The sequence below is a fragment of the Danio rerio genome, chromosome 23 (assembly GCF_049306965.1).
Source record: "Danio rerio strain Tuebingen ecotype United States chromosome 23, GRCz12tu, whole genome shotgun sequence".
Classification (NCBI taxonomy): domain Eukaryota; kingdom Metazoa; phylum Chordata; class Actinopteri; order Cypriniformes; family Danionidae; genus Danio; species Danio rerio.
Window position 1 is genome coordinate 2,153,549 of NC_133198.1, and position 25,544 is coordinate 2,179,092.

Genomic DNA, 25,544 nt, shown 5'->3' on the forward strand with positions numbered 1-25,544 from the left:
ATTGTGAAAGAGTAGTGGCTTGTACAGCACCTCTCATCAGTTGGAATACAATAACTTTTGCAAAGATTATGGTGGAGACATTTTTGTTTTTTCTGTCTATGATTATAGACATGCAGGAACCACCTAAATTAATTACAGCACACTAGACCACACAGAACCTAAAAGGTACACTTTCAAATTTGAGTTTATTAAATATATATATATATATATATATATATATATATATATATATATATATATATATATATATATATATATATACATACATATATATATATATATATATAAAGTGGGTCTCAGACTGTACAAGAAGAACTGCATTAAATTCCAATTTTCTGCACAATGTCTTTAAATAATGAAAATATACTTTACCCCAGTACTGTATTTTGAATAGAGTTTCTGTCCTCACCTGCAGATTCTGATGGCGCATACGTGTAAATGCCTTTTCATCTTGTTTTACGCTCAAACAGCTAAATAAATGCTGAAGTCTATTTAGCTGATTATACTTTAATTACATTACAACATCGATGCTGTAAAAGAAACATTATGAAAATTGAAAATAAAATCACATTAACTGTTCACCGGAAGTGTATCATTATTGGAAGAAACACTAGCTCAGCATATACCCTATTATTATCAAAACTGTCAATACTGTTACCACAATTTCAAAAAGGAAAACAGAATATCTCATTGATTAAACATTAGTCAATTTTTAAAAACCTGAATCCTGATTCAATTAGTGCCCTGTGTTGTTAGCATTTAAGCTAGCAAGTGGACTTTTTGGCTAAAAAGTTGCAAAACAGTCAATTCTGTTTCTTAGGTAGGGCCAGTGCTTGAGACAATGAGCTAATACTCAATGACTTTAAAACAGTGTAAACCTTTCTTAACTGTGTTTCACTTCATTTTAGCTAGCTATCATGAAATAATCACTACTGTACTGTAATAAAAACAAAAACTATAGTAGCTCCACGGCGGAAGGGGGGCGGGCATGGGTGAATTTCTAGCGGAAACGACGGTTACCATGGAGATTGTTTGTAAGGGACGTGGCAGCACACGTAAGCACACGGAGGAATGCAGCTACAACCAGACCTATAAACTCCATACAGTTTGAGCAAAGTGGAAACAATGTCAAAACAAGCATTTCTCCTGCAGTTAGTGCAGAGTCAACGTTTAATGCGGAGAGAGTGTTTTATAGGCACGAACCTTCTTGACTGTTCTGGTAGTGTACAGTCCCATCCCGTCCTGGACTTGAGATGACTTCAGCACGAATCTGTCCGGCACGTACATACCCAACATCCTCATCACTTCAGAAAAAGAACAGCGTTCCCCAATATAAAACAGATTAAATGCGCTGATACAGACAGTTATGAGCCGCTGTGAAACTTTCAGCTCGCGGTGTTTGTAAATCTCAGTCCAGGCTGATCATCCATGTCACTGTCTGTACATGAGAGCGACTCTGCCCTGTGATTGGCCGCTTGGCCTGGAAGGAATGCGGTTCTGCGCTCTGATTGGTGAAAAGTTTCTGAACCTCCAGTAGAGGAGAGAGTTTCTGCAAGCTGATTGGGGGAAAAGTTTGATACCTCGAGCTACATGTTTTGCTTTCCCGGAGAAGTTCACTACTAGATCATAACATATTAGAAAAACTAAATCCAACTTACACCAAGAATAATACAAATATGAACGACGGTGTTACTAAACAAGACGCGGTGTATCCGGAATTACACTCTGTCTGAGGTAACTTCTACCTTTACATTGAAATTCATTACTTTCTATCTATCTATCTATCTATCTATCTATCTATCTATCTATCTATCTATCTATCTATCTATCTATCTATCTATCTATCTATCTATCTATCTATCTATCTATCTATCTATCTATCTATCTATCTATCTATCTATCCATCCATCCATCCATCCATCCATCCATCCATCCATCCACCCACCCACCCATCCATCCATCCATCCATCCATCCATCCATCCATCATCATAAATACATACATACAGTTGAGGTCAAAATTATCAGCCCCCCTGTTTGTTTTTTCCCCAATTTCTGTTTAACAGCGGGATTTTTTCAACACATTTCTAATCATAATAGTTTTAATAACTAATTTCTAATAACTTATTATTTTAAATTATTTTATCTTTGCTGTGATGACAGTAAATAATACTGAGATATTATTCTTCAAGACACTTAAAGTGACATTTAAAGGCTTAACTAGGTTAATTAGTTTAACTAGGCAGGTTAGGGTAATTAGGCAAGTCATTGTATAACAGTGGTTTATTTAGATTATCATATATATATATATATATATATATATATATATATATATATATATATATATATATATATATATATATATATATATATATATAATGTGCAAGCCCCCCCCTGCAAGATTTCATCTAAAATATCTTAATTTGTGTTCTGAAGATGAACAAAGAGCTTAGGATGTAATTAATGACAGAATGTTCACTTTTGGGTGAACTAACCCTTTAAGTGCAGTGTGAATATTTATGAGGTCATTTTGTTGATTAGTTTAGGAAGAAACAACCAGGCTATGATAAGAAAAGCCCTTAACTGCCTCTGTTATAGTTCCTAGTTACACAGGGTAACATCTTTTTAAAGAAATACCCCAGAATTTTATATATATATATATATATATATATATATATATATATATATATATATATATATATATATATATATATATATATATATATATATATAGCTTATGGGGGCTATTAATTTTTTAAAACTGCTTTTATTCAAGCCAAAATAAAACAAATAACAAAATCATAATAAATCATCATCAAACAAATCATTAAATTCATTTATTGCGCTTGTTATAATGTAGATTGTGTCAAAGCAGCTTATTATAGATGTATTATAGAGGTTCTAGTAAATTATACAGGTTGTTGAAATGACATTGCATTTTTACTACACACATGACAATAAAGACATACAAAGTTCAGCATTATTGAGTACACCCCATTTTGAAAATGAATATTTTTCTCCACTTCTCAGTGAATACAGGCAGTGTATTTTGGTGCATTTGAACAAAACAGATTTATTAAACAAATATATTTATTAAAATAACATTTTAGTCACCAAACATCTTTAGAAATTGAAAGATAATACAATTATATTCAAGCAAAATATTGCAAAAATAAATTACAACCTACAAAATTTCAAGTAAGTTTTTCATTTTTTATTTTTATTTATTTATTTATTTTGTTTCTCTTGATTTTTCTTCTTTTAAATTTGTATTTAATATGTTTCACAATATATACATTTGGGTGTACTACTTTTTGGACCATTATCGTAAGTTATTTTGTCAGATAACCCTTTTGGCATCTTTGACATAATATATGTTTGATTTCATTTGACCTCTTACTGTTTCTCAAAAATCTGACTTGTAACTTCATAATGTGTATTTTCATAACGTCTTTTATATTTTGCATGTGTTTGTGTCAATTACAACATAAATGAGTACACCCCAGTTTGAAAATGAAACTTTTTCTTCATTTCTCAGGGAATAGCTCATATATTTTGGTGCGTTTAAACACGGTCAACTCCGGTCAAATCTGCTCCATGTCACAAGTCCGCCGTCGTGCGCAGCGAGCCACTGGACAAACTGGTAACAGTGGGAAAGCCGTCAATACAAAGGTAAGTGCGAAAAGGAACTGCTGCACACCGCCCTGTAGCGTTCGTTTTAAAGATGAAATGCAGTCGTATGTCCCTCTGGCGACAGGTATCCACTTGAAACAGTGCTGAAATGTTAAAAAATGTAGGGCAGTGCATTTTTCTGTTCTTTGGGTACTAATTAAATTGTTTAAAGAAAGCGTTGCTAACGAAGTGAAGGAAGATTGATGAGTAGAAGAATTTAGGGTAAAAACGAGACACTCACTCATAGCCTCGCCTTAATTGACTGATAGCCCCATCCTAAATGACATATAGCCCTGCTCTAAAGCAGTAGTAATCACCGTGGACCCGTCAACGATTGATTTGCTGCAGCTTGGAGGATGGGTGTATGTAGATTGCTAAGCGACCATCAACTGTTTTCTCAGAGGATGACAAGCTAACAAAATATTGCTGCAACTCTGATACAAGTTTTATTTATGAAGAAAATTTAAAAGCGCTGGAGTGTTTGGGTGTTCTGTCTTCGTCTGAGATAATTAGTCTACCGAAATGTGCAAGCCCCCCCCACCACACACACACACACACACACACACACTTTAAAAATGTCTTCTATGCCCCTGGTTGTGGATCTATTCCATGGCAGTTTGTGGGTCCAACACTGGGACTTTTCCCCTTCGCAAAGAAACTTTCCAAAGACGTCTGTTTCTTAATCGTTTTGCTAGCTTTGGGGCTAAATTTTGGCACTCAAGTGACCAAGATGGAACCGGGAGAATACGGTCACTTTTCAAAATAAAGGATTCAGACACAGTAATAAATAAAACATAAATAATTAAAAACTTCTTGTGCGACTCAGTACCAATTGATCCACTGGCCGATACCGGTCAGCGGCCAAAGGGTTGAAAGCAGACTGATAGCCCCACCCCAAAGGAAATCCATGTGGTCATTTTCATTCCCGTTGTTTATAGATTCTGATTAAAGTTTATCTGGGCAAATATATTTTTACAATATAATGAAATACTCAAATACATTGTTTATAAGAAGTACTACTATACACATATAAAAATAAGAAGAGAACATTTCGGTTTCATTGCAACTTAAGGGTTACTTAAATATGAAAATTCTGGCATTACATACATTAATCCACTGAGGCATGCAGTCCGTTTTAAGGATGTTTTTTTCTATTTTCCTGGACTGCAAGATTTCATCTAAAATATCTTAATTTGTGTTCTGAAGATGAACAAAGAGCTTAGGATGTAATTAATGACAGAATGTTCACTTTTGGGTGAACTAACCCTTTAAGTGCAGTGTGAATATTTATGAGGTCATTTTGTTGATTAGTTTAGGAAGAAACAACCAGGCTATGATAAGAAAAGCCCTTAACTGCCTCTGTTATAGTTCCTAGTTACACAGGGCAACATCTTTTTAAAGAAATACCCCAGAATTAAACAATAAACAGCATTAAATTAAATTAACATTACCATTTCACTGACATGTTATATATACATCTGACTTCCAAACAGAGCTAATGCACCTCAGAGTGAACATTGAGCTCTGGTCTTTCTGTGTGGTCTCCGTTTCGCGTACACATTGTGTTTTCGTTAATTGATCGTCAAAGCGGTTTGATTTAATGCTCTATAAACAACCTGCTCGTACAATCAGCTGCAGTAAATGGAGGATGGATGTCTCTGTGTTTGTGTGTCTTATGTTTAGATGCCTTCTATACCCCGATCTATTAAAGACAGCTTTCTGGAAAGAGCGACTGGCAAAAATGGGTGCGCTTAGCTGTAGATCAGAGAGTACACTCATGCAATCACAGACACACCGGTCTTTCAATGCCCAGGTCCATTAGACTGAAACCCACATGTTTGTAGGTCATTTGTGCAATCACTAAGTGCATTTTATACAGTTTGTATGATTGTAAATTGTGTGTTTACAAGGCGTTCATATCAGAAATTTAGTCTCTAATGTTCCTAAAATATGTATGTGAAGTTTCAGCTCAAAATACCACACAAATAGTGTCTTATAACTCTTTGAAACTGTCTCTTTTAGGTTCTGATCCTAATCTCGCTTTAAATTCAAATGAGATATGCTCTTTTTAAAAGAAGGCGGAGCCTGATGCCTGTGTGTCAGCATAGTGGCAGATTCATAAACAAGACTAACGTCCATTGCTAATGAGGGAGAGTTGGTCACTAGTGGGCGGGGCTTTCCCCCTCTGATGACACGTACAAAGGGAGAATGTCAATCAAAGTGTTTCTGCAGACTGATTTAATCAAGTGTGACAATAAAAAATGTAATTAATACATTTTTTGCCATTAGAAGCTGATTATATTCACAGACTGCTTTCAAACAACAGTGTTTAAACCCCTTAGACAAGTGATTTTTGCATAGTAGGTCCCCTTTAAAGGTATTCCAACCTTCTACATGATCGGTTATGTGAGCCAATGGTGTTTGGTGTCATTAAAAGCAAAGCTACATGAGACATTTAAGTAAAGCTGGCATATGCTGAACATTTAAAACAGATTAGTTATGAAAATTAGAAAGTCATGAAAACAAATCTGCCTTGTGGCTGACCAAAAACATACGGGCAGGCGTGCACATACCTTTTTTGTCCTGTTCTCAAAAGCCCCTTTCACACATACAGACAATTTTCCGGAAAGGTTGTATGTGTGAACAGGTCCTTTTTGAAAATACCGGTAAATTCGTTCTGGCTATTTTCCGGAAAGAGAAGTTGTAACATTACCGTTAATTTGCCGGAATGCTGCGCTGTGTGAATGCAGAAGGAAGATTTCCGGAATAAGCGCGTGCACATCTAGAACGTGCTGACGTGAGACTTCTGCTTTAGCCAATCACAACAGTCAGACGCATTTACGTCCGCGCGGTTTGTGAGAATAAAAGCCTTTGAATATTTTTCCAGACACATTTAGCTGCTAGAAGTTAGTCAGATCACGTTTATATGTTCTTCTTAATGCCAACTGTGCAATTAATCATCGATAAGATGCTTATGATAAGCCGTTGTTTGTTTACCTTCAAGCTTTGCGTGTGCCCATGAAACAGCCTGTGAGCGCCAGCACACACACATATCATGTACATCTCTACATGCGAATATGATCCTGTGAAAGTTGTTTACAAAATTGATCATCCACAGAGTTTGTAATTTAGTCAAATGTTTACAAATACAAGCGCAGTCGTTTAAAGCTCATTTGTGGTGAATGATGTCAGAATTTACCGGTATTTTGGAATGGATGTGTGAATGCTCTTTTCCGGAAAATTTCCGTAACGTCCTCGCCTGCGTGAACAGCGCTTTTTTGTATATACCGGTAAAGTCGTTCCCTAAATTTTCCGGATATTTACCGGTATCACTGTGTGAAAGGGGCTAATGGTGTACATGCAGATTTTCCTTGGTATTACTACAGTGAATAGCCGCTAATACCTGCTGCTACTGCTACTACAGTGACTACATGTTGTCATCTTCACTATAACAATTGTGTGAATCTGTTTGTGCCCTCTTTCTGTAAAAAATTCCAGTTGAATACATCTGGCCATATATTTTCTCATAGTTCTCCCATATTTTCAGTCTCTCTATGAAGGGTGGCAATGAACATTAAAGAGCCGATCTTCCCTATACACAACTTATACTGCGGAACCACCAGGGGCCGCCCCTTGCTCTTAAATGTGAATCTGTGCTCTGCTTTTGCTTTATTTAGGCAGGAAAACGCTTTAAAAATAAAAATTGGTTTTGGCCACTTCCAGGCTGGGAGCCCAACCAAAACCAGCTATGTCCAGCTTAAACCAGGCTGGTCAAGCTGGTTTTAGCTGGTCATTTTCCAGCCTGACCAGCTAAGACCAGGTTGGAAATGGCTGGAAACCAGCTTGCAAGTGGCCAAAACCCCTCTAAAACCAGGCTGGTCAACCAGCTAAAACCAGCCAACCAGCTTAGGCTGGTTTAAGCTGGTTTTTTTTTCAGCAGGTCAGTCAGTTCCTATTAAATTGCAAGACCCTCTCTTGTCATGTTCCTCTCCTTTGTTATGTTTAAATCAGAGCAACACAATTTAAAAGTATTTTCATTTCAATGGAGGTGAATATGTCTAATATAAAGATATTTAAAGCTCATCAATGTGTCCCACCCCAGAATTCCAATTGGGAATAGGAATTTCAATAGGAAATGCATCAACAAAGGGAAGAGACGTGAGCTTTTCAGAACATTTCACAAGATCTTTGAGAGGCTACTGAATTTTGAAGAGTATTTAGAGTGACAGAAGCTGTGAGAATGATCTCTGTGTGGCCCGTCTTCTTCATTTCCCTGACCCCCACTGACCCCTAGGACCCCACCGACCCCTGCTGTCTGTGTGCCTGCAGTGAGGACTGTGAGGATGGAGAGTTGTGTCAATTAGGACTCAGTGACCCTTGGCCTGACCCTACACACACACACACACACACACACACACACACACAGACTTAAGCATCAACTTTTACTCTCTCACCAAGAGTCACTGATCACAGACAAATGCTGACCACACACAACCCAAACACACACATCTGAACTAAAGAACTAAATCAAACGCCGTTTGATATGAACTATTTGGTGACCCAGTACTGGACCCACGTCAATTCATTGCACCCGCGACTAAATGACACTGACTGAAGTGATTCCCCATCTCTTTTTGAATCTCTTTCAGCCAGACTAAAGCTAGTACCGGATTCGAAGAGAAGTACAGATCTTTCAGTACCACCAAGAAGAGTTCTCTCTTCCCCTCTCACTCCTCGGGGTCTCTATTTCTTTGTGCAAATATTTTCTCTGCAGACAAACCTCATTTTGGCAGTCCACACAGCCACCTTCATGGAGGATTTTCCCCAGCGTTTTACCATATGTCAGAAACACTTCTGAAAACTTGATACTGAGAGATCTCTTCAAACTTGAGGTGTCGCCATCATCCAAACCTCTCTCCAAACCAACCCTCGGTCTCTCCAACATCCCAGTGATTGCTGTTTCTGGCCTGTCCTGCACTGCTGACGTTACTCTATACACTGTGTTTTACTTTGTCAAGCCCCCGCTGCTTGTTGAGGGCCACCAGGATAGAAAGCGTTGATAGAGGGAGACTATGAGAGGGTGGGTATAGAAATAGTCCTAAGAGACAGAAAGATTATAGTGAAGATAAAGCGTGAGAAAATGACTGCCACTAACAACAGACATCTGATGAAGGACAACACAGGCACCAGACCACCCTTTATGAGGGCGTAACAAAACCATTTCCATTTTATTCATTTTTGCTCACTTTATCCAGACAGAGATAATTATACCTTGTGTAAACTCTTGCAAATAAAGATCCTTTTAAGGATCTTGGGTTCAGCAAAGAACGTTGTCCTTATCCAGAACTATTTAGGCTATTCATGAGTTACTACATAAGGTTACCTACATATTGTAGCGATGTCTAAAGTTCTTGATGTCTCATTTTAGGTTCATCAGGTCGCCATACTTGTTTCTAAAATGGGCTTAAAGTTAAAGTTAAACCTTACTTGCCAGGCCTACTGTACACATGGATTCAAATCCTACTCTGAGTGGAGTGAGTTGCTACACTGGTGCCATGACCCAGATGGCCCTGCTGAAAAATCCAGCTTAAACCAGCCTAGGCTGGTTTTAGCTGGTCGACCAAACTGGTTTTAAAGGGGTTTTGGCCACTTCCAGGCTGGTTTCCAGCCATTTCCAGCCTGGTCTTAGCTGGTCAGACTGGGAGATGACCAGCTAAAACCAGCTTGACCAGCCTAGCCAAGCTGGAAGTCCAGCCAAAACCAGCTATATCCAGCTTAAACCAGGCTGGTCAAGCTGGTTTTAGCTGGATTTGGCTGGTCATTTTCCAGCCTGACCAGCTAAGACCAGGCTGGAAATGGCTGGAAACCAGCCTGGAAATGGCCAAACCCCCTCTAAAACCAGCCTGGTCAACCAGCTAAAACCAGCCAACCAGCCTAGGCTGGTTTAAGCTGGATTTTTCAGCAGGGGGGAGTTAAGTTTATGGGGCGGGTGTAATGGAGGCCAGCTAGTGAAAGCAGTGCAAGTAAGGCCCCGTTTACACTAATGCGTTTTCGTTTTAAAATGTATAAGTTTTGCTACGGTTACGGCATCCGTCCACACTACGCCGGAGTTCTCGAGCGCCGAAAACGGAGCGTTTTGAAAACGCTGGAGAGGCTTTTTTCATTCTGAAACGCTGCTGCTCCGTCTCAGTGTGGATGAGGGAAAACGGAGACATCTGAAAATGGAGGCGGGGCTGCTGAGATTCGCTACCTGATTGGGGCTTTTGTGTCATTGCGTATCCTTCCCTTATTTGTCAAGCCCCTATCACATGACTATAACACATGGCTTTAACGCTACCGGAAGACAGCAGACCAGCCTTCACTGTAAACAACAACATGGGCACAGAAATGGGAGCGTTGTTTGCACTATTGTCTGTTTTAGGCGCCATTGTGCAGTTATTCATTTGTTACGTTTAGTAACAACTCGACCTCGTCGTCTGTCCACAAAAATACCTCTCTTGCTTTCTTTGCCATCGCGTTCATTGTTCAACCGGCGTTTGTTGACTAACAATAACCAAATTCCGAGCGAGACGCATGCTTCCTGTTTATACTAGAACGCGCATGCCCAGAGTGCGTGAATGGTCACGTGATACACATTTTTGGTGGCGTAGTGTAGACGGAGATGTGTTCAGAAATGCTGGGTGAAACGCTAGTGTGGACGCAGATCGTTTTTGATCTAAAACGCCGTTTTAAAACTAAAACGCACTAGCGTAAACGGGGCCTAAAATTCCCCAGTCTCCATAAGCACACTAGTGATTTATCCTAGAGGGAGTGAACTCCCACGCCCTTGTGAGTGTGCCAGCTTCCCATACCAGAAACATAAGTTCAAATCCCACTCTGAGCAGGATGAATGAAACTAGGGTGAATACATTGGTAAAGTAACCAGGATGGTAGTGAAGGGGATGAGTTTGAGGTCACCACCTAGTGAGAGCTGTGGATGTAAACCTTACTCCCCTAGCCTGCCTCCCCTATAGTCAGCTAACTTTGGTGTCTTGTCAAGACTGATTTATACTTCAGCGTCGGTTGATCGGCATGAGTCATAGTTTACCAGTCAAAAACTTACCTTAAAATAATATTTATAGTACCCAATTACTGAGAGTGTGGTCATTAAGTCATTTGGAACCCCCCTAACTGTACTTATAAAAAGAGAACTTGGGAAGCATTTTGTAAAGTATCTTCCACACCAGTTTTATTTATCATTCCCATTATTTCCTCATAACTAGGGCCAGACGGAATCTGCGGACGTTTTTTGGTAAAAATCTGCGGATTTCTGCGGAATTATTTTGGGAGTATCCAGCGGAGTATCATAACTTACACTTTAATATATTAAATAAAAAGTAATAAATCACTGAATAAAAACTGAATAAATTCCGATTTACACATTTACTCAAGTAAATAAACAGAATTTAAAATGGGCTAAAAACTGCAAAAATCTGCGGAATTCTGTGGAAAATCTGCGCTCAGAATCCGTGTGGGCCTACTCATAATCATAAACCAGTTTAAACCACACTTGCCATAGGTTTTTGATGCAGATTTTTATCCGTATGAGTAGGTGCAGTTGATTCTACTTCAGAGTAACTGCCAGGACTGTGGTTTGTGAGATCTTTTGATAGTACCAGCATTTCTGTCCTACAAACACCTTCACACACAAGTGTCATAAACGGAGTTCGGATGCGGATGCTGAGTGGATATGTGTGCGTGAAAGAGTTACTTCAGAGTCCTTCTTCACAAACAGTCTTCAAAAGTGTCAGTGACTTCTAAGGAACTGGGAGGCTTATACATGCATGCGCGCAGACACATGCATGCCAAAAATCTGATAAGAGCTGAACAAAGTTCAGCACTAAAAGCTGAAACCCATCACCCTGAGATGTGGCTTCCATTCCTCTATATTTATTTCATTTGCTGTTTTCTCTGGCTGAATACTCTTCACTCTAACAATCACCTCTTTCTACTTTTAAAGCCCCTGGAGAGTAGTCAACCAGCACAAGACTATTATCCTATGTATTTGTGTATTTTCCTCTTTTATGACACCAATGTGAACTGCTTTTACAGAGAAAAGACCTGTTTTGATAGTGCTGTTGTCATCTATCTGAGTGAGTCAGTGTTGTCAACTTTAGCAACGATGGTTCTTAAGATTTCCAGAATAGAGGACACAACCTGGTAAATCAGGGGTGTCCAAACTCGGTCCTGGAGGGCCAGTGTCCCGCACAGTTTAGCTCCAACTTCCTTTAACACGCCTGCCTGGAAGTTTCTAGTATATCTAATAAGAGCTTGATTAGCTGGTTCAGGTGATGTGTTTAATTGGGGTTGGAACTAAAATATGCAGGACACCGGCCCCCCAGGATTGAGTTTTGACACCCCTGTGGTAAACGGAGTGAGTGTTTACGTAAAGCAGGGGTGCTCAACCCTGTTCCTGGAGATCTACCTTCCTGCAAAGTTCAGCTCCAACCCTGATCAAACTCACCTGAACCAATTAATTAGGACCTGAACAGCACTTGATAATTACAGGCAGGTGTGTTATAGGCTGCAACTGAAATTGCATATATAGTACGCTAAAATCAGTATGTGAGCCGAGTAGTATGTCTGAATTTATAGAATTCGAAAAACAGTATGCGAGAAGTACCCGGATGACTTACTACTTCCGATTCTGGAGTGCGCATCCCATGCATGCTGCGCTATCCCATGATGCCCTGCGAGCAAATTCATGAATGCACTGTAAAAAATAAATCCGTAAAACTTACGGTAAAAAAACGGCAGCTGTGGTTGCCAGTACTTTACCGTTAAAAACACGGTACGAACCGTAAAAGTAATTGTTCATTTTTACGGTAAATTACCGTTTTTTATTTATTTATAGAGGTAAAATGTCTGTATTTTGAATGATCAACATCTACACATCTTTTGTTACACAGTTAGACACGTTAGCACACCCACATGCAGGTGGTGATGAGAGTTACATAATGAGCCAAAGCTCATCACAATCACCTTTTCCCACAAGCAGAAAAGTGTATCAGAATATAGGTGCTCAGCGTCATTCACACAGCTACTAAACACCAGTTTGGTAACACGCATTAAATTAAAGTCATGAAATAAAAATTGTTTATCAACATTAGATGTTACATAAATCTCTAATGTACATAACTGATGGGGAAAGAACTAAAAAGATCCACATTAATGTCAACCAAATGCATAAACAGTGATGTGCCATGCAGGGAATTCTGGGAAAGTCAATTTATGGTTATTCGCCGTATATATTAAGGAAACATACCGTTAACCAGGTTACGGATTTGTACTGTAGCATTTTTACAGTTTTTTACTGTTGAAATCATGGCCATTTTTTACAGTGTGGGAGTAAGGCGACGCTAATTACGCAGGTACGTCATGTGACTATGTCAAAATGGTGGATGTAGTATGTCCGAATTTCATTCTTACTTTTCACATTCATACTGTATAGAATGCACTTTTCTAACGGCCAAGTAGTACGTTTAAATTCAAATGCAGTACCTACTGAGTAGTAGGCGGTTTCGGAGGCAGCCTAGATCTCCAGGAACAGGGTTGTAAAGACCCTGGTGTAAAGACTGTATATTTAAGTTCACACTTACAGATGTTTTAAGAATAAGGCGTATTTGGCGTGATGTCCAGGGAGAGGGCTCTAAGCTCAAGGAAGACACCCCAACTCATGTTATTCCCTTTATCGGGAAAGAAAGAGACGTTGGGGTTCGAGTGAAGTGTCTAGCCTGGCTCTAGAACGCTCCCCCGGGTAGACAATGTTTAAGAGGTGAGGTGTCGGGGTAGTGGAGGGGTGCTAAAGTCATGAGATAATACAGGTAGGACAGCTTTTCCTATTTATAGGGGTTTGGTATAATTTTGATTGTATACTAGAATGCCAATGATGTATTAGAATTGCTGAAACATCTACTCATGCTCCACTCGAAATTTGTTTAAAAACATCATGTGATGTGACTGAGTTCCTCAGTATAATAATCTCAACTTGTGTTTGCACAATGCCAATATGTAAGGCAGGGGTGTCGACACTCGGTCTTGGAGGGCCGGTGTCCTGGAGAGTTTAGCTCCAACCCTAATCAAACACACCTGAACAAGCTAATCAAGCTCTTACTAGATATACTAGAACAGAGATCACCAGTCTCGGTCCTATAGGGCCAGTGTCCCTGCAGGGTTTAGCTCCAACTTGCCTCAACACACCTGCCTGGATGTTTCAAGTATTACCAAGCAAGACCTTGATTAGCTGGTTCAGGTGTGTTTGATTAGGGTTGGAGCTAAAATCTGCTGGACACCGGCCCTCCAGGAACAAGTTTGGGGACCCCTGTACTAGAAACTTCCAGGCAGGTGTGTTAAAGCAGGTTAGAGTTAAGATCAGCAGGACATCAGCCCTCCAGGACCGACTTTGAACCAACTTTCTGTATGGTAAATGGTAAACAAGAATGCTGGAGTTGTGAGAAATCGGGTAAGACCTTCAAAATTTGTTTCATTAAGTTAGCCTCTCTGAGTTTGGAAAATGAGATTACCTAGCCAATTCTGACATTCTTCTTCTCCTACAGGGAACACATGTTACATAACCAAGTCAGTCTTCTGCTATACAAACTTTAAACAAATGACCTTCCTTTAAAATATGTATATAGTTGCCTATACTGCTATAACATAACAGACACAAACTATAATAGATTAAGGCTGTTGCAGCTATCGTGCTAATTGGATATATGTACTTATGTACACATATGCTAGCTAACTAAAACAGACCTTACATCAGTATGTGGTTCAAATAGTATAGAATATGATTTAGCAAGAACTGTATTCATGCATTAAACAGTACCTTTTAAACGTTTTTGATCCAAAAGGATCAGTTTGGGCCCTAATGGAGACCAGACTTCGATGGAGGACTTGAACATCTGTAACATGCATTCACATATTTTATTCAATAAAGAAGGGAAAAAGTAACAATGTTATGAATGCACTGATCCTAGACATTAATGCGGTTTGAAATGTTGCATTGCAATTCATAATGCAAGCACAAGTTGCATTAGCATAAATTATCAGCATCTAGGGTCAGGTTTCTATGGTATGTACAATAAGTTGACTAAAGCAGAAGTGTCTCAAGCGCTGTCTGCTCTCAGCAAGAAGGTCACTGGTTCGAACCTCAGCTGGGTTATTTGGCATTTCTGTGTGGAGTGTGCATGTGCTCCCCGTGCTTGTCTGGGTTTTTATTGGGTGCTCCGGTTTCCCCCACAAGTCCAAAAACATGCACTATTGGTGAATTGGATAGGCTAAATTGTCTTTAGTGTATGTGTGTGAATGAGAGTGTATGGGTGTTACACAGTGATGGGTTGCAGCAGGAAGGGCATTCGCTGTGTAAAACATATGCTGGATAAGTTGGAGGTTCATTCTACTGTGGTGACCCCAGATTAATAAAGGGACTAATGAATGAAAAGGAGGGTCTCAATCTGCTCCTGGAGAGCCACCATCCTGCATCGTTTAGCTCCAACCCTAATTAAACCCACTTGAACCAGATAATCAAGAACTTCAGAATTGCTACAAACGTCTAGGAAAGTGTGTTGGAGCTGTTCAGATGCAAACTTTGTAGAACAAATGTTGCTCCAGGAGAAGGATTGTAAAAACCAGTTTTGATACGGGTATCCTCTGGCAGAGCAGGGAACGGTTGCTTACCTGCAGCATGTGTACTGGCCAGAACTTTCAATGTGGAGGCACCTTTGTGGGACCCCCACATACGAATCAGGTACTTGGCTTTGGGCTAGATTGTACACTTTATGGCTAAACATACATATGTGGTTTTACATACCTTGGGGGCATTAATGGGAGGCTTATATAAGAAATAGAAAGAATACTCTGCTGTACTAAGTTTAGCCTTTGTTTCTGGTGTGTTTTAGCAAAATGCTAATTGCTTTAAATGAATGCTATTTGGTATAAATGAAGAGTCATATACACAATTATAAGGTTTCAGCTTTGAATTCTCTCTGGTGAGCAAATGACTATAGACGTTAGAGAGTACGGCCAAGAACACTCATTACTGGGTTGGACTAGGAAAGAACAGAAAATCTGAATGCGTTGGCCACTTCTTCTTTTGATTGTCTTGGGATCCAGGGATTTTTGGTTTTTATTAAAAACACATTCACTCTTCAACTGAACCTTATTCTGTGTGCTTTGCACACACACACAGTCCCTGGTGACTGTTCTCATTAGCCCCTATGTATAGGGCCATCCATGGCATTCCCAAACCGTTGCCTCAAGCATTCCCAATTCATCCCCACACCATTCCCAGTACACTCCATCATTATTCCAGGGTAGCAGTGGGGCTAATTTAAGACAGGTGAGGTTGTGCTACGTCTGTAGTGATTGACATGCTGCAGAACACTGGACAGACAGGAAGAAGTACAATTTGGTTTGAGCATTGCTCACAAGATTTTCGCAATACACAAGTGTACAAGTGGCTGTTAAATAGAGGTGATACAGATCATTTCCCAGTACTGGGTTGTGGCTGGATAGGCATCCACTGCGTAAAACATGCTGGAATGTTTGATTCGGATCTGGCGACCCCTAATAAATAATGCCGAGTTCAGACTGCATGATTTTCAGAGTAGTTGTGTCACAGATGTTTTCACACTGCATGACTATCTGAGCTAGCGTTTCGTCGCTGCTTTGTTTACACTGTAAGATGGATCGGCAACAGGGACTTTCACATTACATGACTTTACTATAAGAAGAATCGCCGACAACTTCGTCCAAACTACGTCTCACAGCCAAAAACACGTAGGATATCTTTTGTTATTAACTACATAACGAGAAAGAAGCCTTTAATGGGGTAGCAAATGTACATATTTGCTCACCTGGGTTTAAAGGGAATTAGCCATTTCTCCTCAACGTTAATAATAAACTAATTTCTTGCTGTATAAAACGTCAAAGAGACACGGTTGCTCCTGAGTCCTGTCAAACCTCCACTAGTTTTTCTTCCATTTCGTGGGTCCAAATAAACCCAAAATGAGCGCTTTTAACTTCTCCTAAAACCTCCCGCTGGCCTGCAGCAGGTATACACACACGCACACACACAAGTGAAAGCTGCTCTCTCATTGGCTGTAGGCGATCGCTGATGTTATTTTCAGTTAAAACTCAATTCACACGGCATGATTTGAATCGCCGACAGCTCCAGATATTCAGCACGCCAAATATCTTGCAGGCATCGGCGACTCATCGGCGATTCTCTCAGATCGCGTCTTTGATAGTTCATACTGTGTGATTGTCACTCACGTGCACGAGCAGTGATTTGCCTGTGATTTCAGGCATTTGTCGGCGATTTCTTAAAACCTGTCAGCGAGCCAAAATCGGGGCTAAAGTCACGCAGTCTGAACTAGGCATAAGGGACAACACCGAAGGAAAATAAATAAGGAATGATACAGATAATAGGAATCTATTCTTATTGTGCATACATTTTTGTTATATAAATAGTAGTTGTGTTAGATTAAACTGTTTGTTGTTTGTGAGCAAAACCACTAATCAGCTTACTTTGCAAGCCAATAGATGATCAGAATATACACCTTTACTCATTCATACAAGTGGGTTTTTCCCAGCATATACAGTATGTTATCCTGGCAGAGAAACACAGAACCGCTGGGATTACAGATGTCTATATTTAGTGTTTTATGTACACGAATATTGGCAGAGAAAATCTGTACATGTGACACAAAGATGAGACACATTTACACACACCAGATTCACAAACTGAGATTATACACACACAAACTGACAGTGGGGAAAGGCTTCAACAACTTTCATATAGATTTAAAACACATTTTTATCACTAATAAATGTTGTCAATAACAAAAAAAAAGCAACAACAGTTAAAAAAATAAAACATTAAGAGGTATGAAATAATTTAAAAAGTCTTCTAAACCGTGTTTTTTTAATACAGGGCAGGAGAGCGGAGAGAAGAAGTCGCGGTGCTACCCCTGCGATGGCTGGCGTAAAAACGAACAAAAACAAACAGAACACAGACATAAGGCAGACAAATGGTGCATGCAGTGGCTAACAGAGAACTGCAACTCCTCCAAACTCCCATTTCCATGGCTGTGAGGATGCAGTACAGGGACTCTTTGCGTAGCAACAGCGATGGCACCCCCTGAGAACAAACCTTCAGGTGCCTAAGGTCGCCTGAGAGCGCCAGACTCGACTCGGTAATGTAAACATAAATACAGAGGTTGATATCTCACTCTACAGGCAGTTCGGTAACTGCGACACAAGCAGCATTAGCATTGGCATTGTGCGCGAGTAGTCAGTCTGCAAAACTCTCCTTAGTAGAATATCACTTCGAGTTAAATAAACTTCTTTTTTTTCTCATTATATATATAATATATTTACTTCTGTGCAGAGTCTGTGCGGAGTCTCTGTTTATTTTAACAGTACTTCCTCGTTTTCACCAGTTTGCTCTGGTACTTGACTGAGTGGCCGCTGTGTCCTACCACATAAACATCCAGGAGGTAGCTCTTTCCCGCCTCAAGGCCTGTTATGGTCTCCGTTGTGACAGCTTTCTGAAGGTTGGCGCTGTAGAAGTACTTGCAAAGCACTTTCTCAGACTTGCGACGACTCTCTGGTCCAGAGCATTGGTTCTGCTCACGGCGCCGATGCTCTTCGCCGTAACTTTCGGAAACTTCCCGTCTGTACACACAGTACTTGTTGCGCTCCTGTGTGCCAAGCCAAGCCACGGTGACTGAAGAACAGGTGCGCAACTTATCGAAAGCTTTGATACGGGTATCCTCGGGCAGAGCAGGGAACGGTTGCTTTCCTCCGGCACGAGTACTGGCTAGGACTTTCAATGTGGAGGCACCTTTGCGGGACCCACGCAGACGAATCAGGTACTTGGCTTTGGGCTTTCCGCGAAGCTGGAACTGACGGACTCCCTCCACATTCTGAGAGAGAACAAGTTTCCCATCTCGCCGCACCTGTACCTGCACTGCATCCAAGCAAGCATGCACAAACAGCGTGACCCGCTGGTGAGAGGAGACCGGTGCAAAGCGGAGGAACTTACTCCCCTTTCTCTTAACGAAGACATCAGTTACTTTCCCGTCCTTGAGCTCCACGGTTTTCTGCTTGGCCTCTTCCTTGGTGCGAGCAAAAGTGCCCACATACGCAGTACTCATGTTGCTACCTGTGTTGACAGCGAACACATCGAAGTAATATTGCGTGTCTGGCTTTAGGTCCGTTATGGTAAAAATATTCTTGTTGCCTATGCAGATCTTCTGTATGTCGGCCACTTTGGGCTTGGGGATATATGCGCGACTCATTTTGTTGCTCAGAGCTCTGTTGGTGGTGAGGAAACGGTCTTTATGGAAATCGTTCTCAGATGGGACAAAACCAAAATGTGCAAAGTCAAAGGGGCTAAAGTCCCGGCCGGGTTTCGGAGCTATCATGAAGGCATCATCCAGGCTCATCTTGGCCTCCGCTGCGCATAAGCTCTTGAAGTTGTGCTCCTTGTTAATAACCACACAGTACTGGATCGGCTGGCCCATAACGGAGCCCGTAGGAGTAGGCTTCCAAGCTAGTGTAACAGTAGTACGACCCAATGCGGTAACATCCACCCTGGGGTCGTATGGCAGCTCAGGGTATGGTTGATCGGACTCGGGAGTTGTGGTAGAATAAATCTTGAAGTTGCTGTCCTTTTCGGTGGAGATGATTTCCAGCTGGTACAAGCCTGACGGGGAGCTGGAGGAGATGAATGATTCGACATCATTTCCTTTGTAGGTAAAGAGCTCGGTACCCTCGTTTGCCGTGACCTGCTGTTTCTGCTGTTCCAGTGGTTCTGGCTCACCTAAGACACAGGAAACATTCACAAAGTTAGGCATTGGGAAACAAGCACAGAAGATCAAAAGACAAAAAGGGAAATGGGTTTCCCCACAGAACACACCACAAACATCAAAAACAAGGCCCATTCTGGCGGGGTACAACTGCACGATGCTATTTGGGGATGCACATTTTGAATGATGACTTGTTTAAACCACACACAAACACCAGCCACATAAACTGTCGAACAAATGGATGTGCACATTTAAGCTCTCTCTGAACATCAATGAGTGGGACATTTCATGTTAGCTGCCACATAATGGCGCGTTTCCCTCAACACTCCGAATCCTCTCATCTAGATGTTTACTTTCCACTTCCTCCCCGCACCCTAATTAGCACCACTGGAAAAAGAAGCAGCATTCTTAACGGAAAGAGAGCATCGTTTAATGTGTTAATCCTGGTGAGGTCACTGAGAGCTACCTGCCCTCGTGGACCGCTCGCCCGTCGTCTGCTGGCGGCTGTGTTTTGTATCTAAACAACCCTGCACATCAGAGGGCGACTTTCACTTTGCTTTCCTCGGGACCTCTAAGCTACACAGAGACGCCTTGTGGCTTCACTCTTGCTTGAGTTCCTTTCCAAGCCCTCTCCCGTTCAGCTGGGCGAGAAAACATAATATTATGTTTGTCAACCAGAGAGCTAAATGAACACGAGTTGCACTCAAAGACCTGCTCCCAGTGGATATATTCCACAAACATGGGAAAAGGCTTGTGTGCGAGTTTATATATTTACAGTTACTGCTGTAAAACTGTAAAAAAAATAAGAGAGAAAACAAATGTCCCTGTTTGCGTTTCATTTCTAAGGTAGCCCTGAAATCATCTAGAGCAGAAATGCCCAAAGTAGGGTCCAGGGGCCAAAGTTGGCCCATAGTAACCTTTGATTTGGCTCACTATCCCATCTGAAAAGAAAAGAAGAATGATGGGGAGGTGGTTGGAGTAAATTTTTGCAGCTGCCTTGACAGAGATTGTCTTTTCGAATTTATCGTAACCTTTTGTTTCATTGCTGAGCTTCAAAAAAGCAAACTGAATTCAAATGATTCAATTAAATATTGTAAATGAATCACTGACTTCTCGTTCATTCATTTTCTTGTCAGCTTAGTCCCTTTATTAATCCGGGGTTGCCACAGCGGAATGAACCGCCAATTTATCCAGCAAGTTTTTACGCAGCCGATGCCCTTCCAGCCGCAACCCATCTCTGGGAAACATCCACACACACACACACACACACACACACACACACACACACACACTCATACACTACGGACAATTTAGCCTACCCAATTCACCTGTACCGCATGTCTTTGGACTGTGGAGGAAACCGGAGCACCCAGAGGAAACCCACGCGAACGCAGGGAGAACATGCAAACTTCACACAGAAACGCCAACTGAGCCGAGGATCAGCCGAGTGACCCAGCAACCTTCTTGCTGTGAGGTTAATGTGATACCCACTGCGCAACTGCGTCGCCGAATCACTGACTTTTTAAACTTTTTAAAGACAGGGCTCTAATAAAGCACCTCTGAAATCTGATCCGGCACCTCATTTTACTGATCCCCCTCCTCAACCACCTTCCTCCCCCGTCCGCTGTTCACTTTCACTTTCTTCCGTGACTCCCCAACCCTCTTCGATTTCATCCACGACAACCCCGCCCTGCTCACTCTCATCCGCGACACCGCTCCGCTATCCACTGCACATGCCGGATTCGTTACCTCGATCTGTTCCATGACCTTAAAATTCACAAATTAAGCACTGCAGATAGAGGACAATGTGCAAGATCTTTGCGAGCAAATAAGGTAAAGGCAGGAGCAGCCTGACTATTGTATTCCACATTGAACCCCATTGTATTATAAATGGGATTGTTTATGTTTTTACTGTAACAAGCTCATTATAACATGTTAAAAAACATACTGCCTTAGTTAATATGATTTAAAGCAACATTTTCTAGTTCTTTTTAAATATTACTGAATAAATTAGGAAACTATCAATGGCAAATTTAATATATACGGCCTGGTATATTTTTGGCCCACAGCCCCGGATCAACTTTGGTTTTTGGCCCTTCATAGGAAAAAGTTTAGACACCCCTGATCTAGAGAAAACGTTTATCATACAAAAGTTGATTTGTCATTGCTCAGGAGACAAGACTGAGCTCTCATTTATGTTTTAATATCCTGAATTAATCTTTTTTTATTCCTTTGGGGAAAATAAAATGAGGACGCTTGTTGCTATATATATTGTTCGTGCAGCTCAATAAGTGGTTACAGGGCACTAGCAACACCAAGACCATGGGATCGATTCCCAGGATATGCAAGGTCAAGATCTGAAATGCATATTTCTTTAATGCAAGTTCTAAAGACCTTAAATAATGAAATATAGATGACCTCAAACTAAAAGGCATTGACTGACAGCCACAAATCCCAACTTTTGATTTCATTCAATCCCTTATAGTATCTGCTTTCTTGTCCTTTGATCTCATTATGGCAATGGTCTCAAACTCAATTCCTGGAGGGCGGCAGCTCTGCATAGTTTAGCTCCAACCACCTCCAACTCACAACTGCTCAATAGGGTAAATGCCAAGCTAGTGAATGGTTAATGTGACTTTTTTTTTCCATTTTATACGGTTGCTTGTACAGCATCAATGTTGCAATGTAATTAAAATACAATCAGTTAAACAGACTTTGACATTCATTTAGTTGCTCAAGCGTAAAACAAGGTGAAAAGCCGTTTACTCGCAAGCGCCGGTCAGTCTAGCAAAGAAGCTCCATTGAATACTCTGCGGGTAAAATAAATGTTTAAATTTTGAAGACATGGCAGGGAAAATTTTAATGTAATGCAGTGCTTCTTGTACAATCTGAGACCCACTTTATATCGCATTTCACTCAGCCAGTGGAGATAGCTGATTTTTAAAGAAAACAGACCCTAAACGTGCCGATTTTGCAATAGTATACAGTTTACCAGAAATGTTTAACCCAGGTTACTGTCAAATTAAAAGTCCTTTAGCATACTTCCGCATATAACCTATAGTCTTTAGGGTTGCGTCCGAAACCGCCGCCTACTACTAGGTACTGCATTTGAATTTAAACGTACTACTCGGCCGTTCGAAAAGTGCGTTCTATAGAGTATGAATGTGAAAACTATGAATAGAATTCGGACGTACTCAATTTGCCATTTTGTCATGGTCATGTGACCTACTTGTGTCAGTTGCATCGCTTCGCTTTAAATTATTTAGCTAACCCAGGTGTGTATTAATAATTAAATTATTAATATACGGTAATTTACTGTAAAAATGAAAAATTACTTTTACGGTTTGTACCGTGTTTTTAACGGTAAAGTACTGGCAACCACAGCTGCCGTTTTTTTACCGTAAGTTTTACGGATTTATTTTTTACAGTGCAGAAGTAGTAAGTCATCCGTGTACTTCTCGCGTACTGATTTTCGAATTCTATGAATTCAGACACATTACATGGCTCGATACTGATTTTAGCATACTATATAGTATGGAAGTATGCATTTTCGGATGCAGCCTACTAGTCTTGAACACCTTGATTAGTTGTATCAGCTGTGTTTGATTAGGGTTGGAGCAAAACTATGCAGAGCTGCGGCCCTCCAGGAATCGAGTTTGAGACCTTATGCATTATGGCCTTGAAACAAATGAGATGAAGAGATCTAATTTGAAATGATCTTTCCTATGGTTCACCAGAGTGAGTGTGTGTATGTGTGTTTGATTTATTGCAACTGTGAATGACTGGAAGCACATCAGTCTTAATGGAGACATCATCAGCTGTGACTGATTTGTCTTTCAGGATCTCCCAATCGCAGCCAAGTCACGCTGTCAGTCCAAGCAAGACGATCATTACATGTTGTGTTTGAAATAAAATAATTAATCCTTTGACTGAAAGACTGAAGTTCAGCAGTGAATGATGGGGGTCTCTGCACTTCATCAGCCAGGACAACTGTACTGGGCCACAGACAGAGAGGAAGAGGGAAACCCAGGGCCTGGGAGTCATTACGGTACAAAAAGTCAAATGATCTGAGAAGCTTGTCGTCTCGCAGGGAGACACTTGTGTTTTTATGTGAACTCACACAAGGACATACACACGCTTCTTGCTCTACATTAGGTTTCATAGACATGCAGGCAGACCCACTTTAACTAAAGCCACTGCTCCATGTGTCTGGAGGGAAACACAGGGGTGTTTTGTGGAACTTTATTGATTTCTTTTTTAGGATACTGTCCAGATGGAAAACGAGAGATGCAGAGAGAGAGAGAGAGAGGGTAATGGAGGAAAGTACCGGGAGGGGGAGGAAAGAAGAAGGGAATACAGCTGACAGGGAGAACCATGCACGAATTCTGCTTTGAAGATATGCCACGATCACAGACGTTTGCTTACATACATAGAGTTGATGGTAACAGTGGGAGGAATCGTACGTCTACGTGATTGAAAGCATGTCTGGGTGACATTTCACAACATCATTAAAAGAGAAATTGTATTTTGCATTAAGAAAATGAAGCCTAGTCTTAAGGAATGTGTAATTATTTTTATGACAACTAAGCACATGATTTCTTACACTACAAAGATGCTTTTCTCACTTGCTTTGTTTCTGGTTTAATTATCTAAAAATTCCTAAATGATAAAACATTTTCTAGATACATAACAAATTTTGATTTGTTTTGTCTTCAGAAATATGTCAGTGGGGATGGTAAGAATAATTAAACTGAAAACGAGAATCTTTTGCTTAGCCCATTGGCAGATTATTGATTGCTTTAAGAAACAAAAACACTTTATTTAACTTATTATTTCTGAAAACATAACATATTTATTTAAGATATTAGAACTCGAAACAAGAAAACAGCAATAACGTGGTGATTTATGGTGAAATTTAGAAGTAATAATACAGGCCTCATTATGTAATAATTCATACATGTTTATTTTGGTGTCTCCTGCATATGTGAGATTCTGGGCTCTATTTTAATGATCTAAGCACAAAGTCTAAAGCGCATGGTGCAAAAACATTAAGAGCGTGTCCAAATCCAATTTTGGCATTTTAAGGACAGAAAAAATACGCTCTACACCCTGGCTCATGGTCTAACAGGGTTGTGCTTATTCTCTTAATGAGTTTTGAGCATAACGTGCATTAAACCAATCAGATTCTCATCTCACATTCCCTTCAAGAGTCAGTTGCGTCATACCATGGCACATTTGCTATTTACATTGCGGACTTTGTAAGTGGAACAACTGAATGCTTCACTAACAAGAATAGAGCACTAAACCATCTGCAGCGTGAGCATAAAGAACGAGCCTCCTCCATTCAGCCTCTTTACTTTCTCTTTACTTTCCTGGATAAGGAAACGGTGGAAACTCACTCCACTAAAGACATCCATCAGCCTACATATTTCATTTAATTTCGTTTGTTAAGCGCAGAGATTTGTTTTAAAACTATTTTGAAATCCAGTTTTAATTTCCAGCTAACGAATAAATGAACAATAATAACAAAGTGTGGTCAAAATCTATATTATCATCCAAATCTACATTTGTTTTAATTAAATCAAATATACATTTGCATATAATAAATAATACTGCTAATAATAATAATAACAATATGCAAATGCTAATTGACATGAATGAACTGAAAAAAGCCCCCCAAGCTGATGAAGGTACAGAGTGAGTGGTTTTTATATTTATGTAGAAAATAATCCTTTTAGTATCATTTTAATCCTTAATTTGTTTTCGTCTGTAAAAAATATGTGTGTGTTGCGGTACATACTGTGTGTATTCAGCAGTGTAAGTGTTTAGACCTGCATAGGCTCATAACTAACGCGCTCTGCGCTTGAGTTTAGACCAGCTTTTAGTTGGTCAATGGTGCTTTGTTTCAGTGCCTTAAAATAGCAACACACCAACAATGCTCCTTAACACACCTCCTTTCCAGACCAGCACACCCATGAGTCCACAAAGAGGCTCAAAACTGATTTGCTATTTAAACAATC

At 40.3% G+C, this 25,544-nt stretch overlaps 2 protein-coding genes and 1 long non-coding RNA gene across 9 annotated transcripts in view; 1 reads left to right on the forward strand and 2 right to left on the reverse strand.

The window, feature by feature from the left end:
* Window positions 1-1,461, reverse strand: part of prdm5 (PR domain containing 5) — a 114,199-nt gene extending 112,738 nt beyond the window's left edge. For 5 of the 6 annotated variants that reach the window (XM_073938256.1, XM_073938254.1, XM_073938255.1 and 2 more), the window contains exon 1: window positions 1,204-1,461. In XM_073938256.1, coding sequence (XP_073794357.1) covers window positions 1,204-1,302 — 99 coding nt within the window. In that variant the 5' untranslated portion in view covers window positions 1,303-1,461. 6 annotated transcript variants of the gene reach the window in all.
* LOC141380613 (uncharacterized) lies at window positions 1,035-24,058 on the forward strand. Of its 2 annotated transcripts, none has more exons than XR_012398927.1 (3): window positions 1,035-1,734; window positions 3,537-3,670; window positions 23,365-24,058. It is a non-coding gene; the product is annotated as an uncharacterized lncRNA (long non-coding RNA). The 2 variants fall into 2 exon arrangements; XR_012398926.1 differs by lacking the exon at window positions 23,365-24,058 and adding an exon at window positions 4,326-5,127 and having other exon boundaries at window positions 3,537-3,755.
* ndnf (neuron-derived neurotrophic factor) overlaps window positions 17,290-25,544 on the reverse strand; it is a 34,170-nt gene continuing 25,915 nt past the window's right edge. Inside the window, 1 exon segment of the mRNA NM_001423783.1 lies at window positions 17,290-19,538. Within this exon segment, the coding sequence (NP_001410712.1) occupies window positions 18,127-19,538 (1,412 nt within the window). The 3' untranslated portion in view covers window positions 17,290-18,126.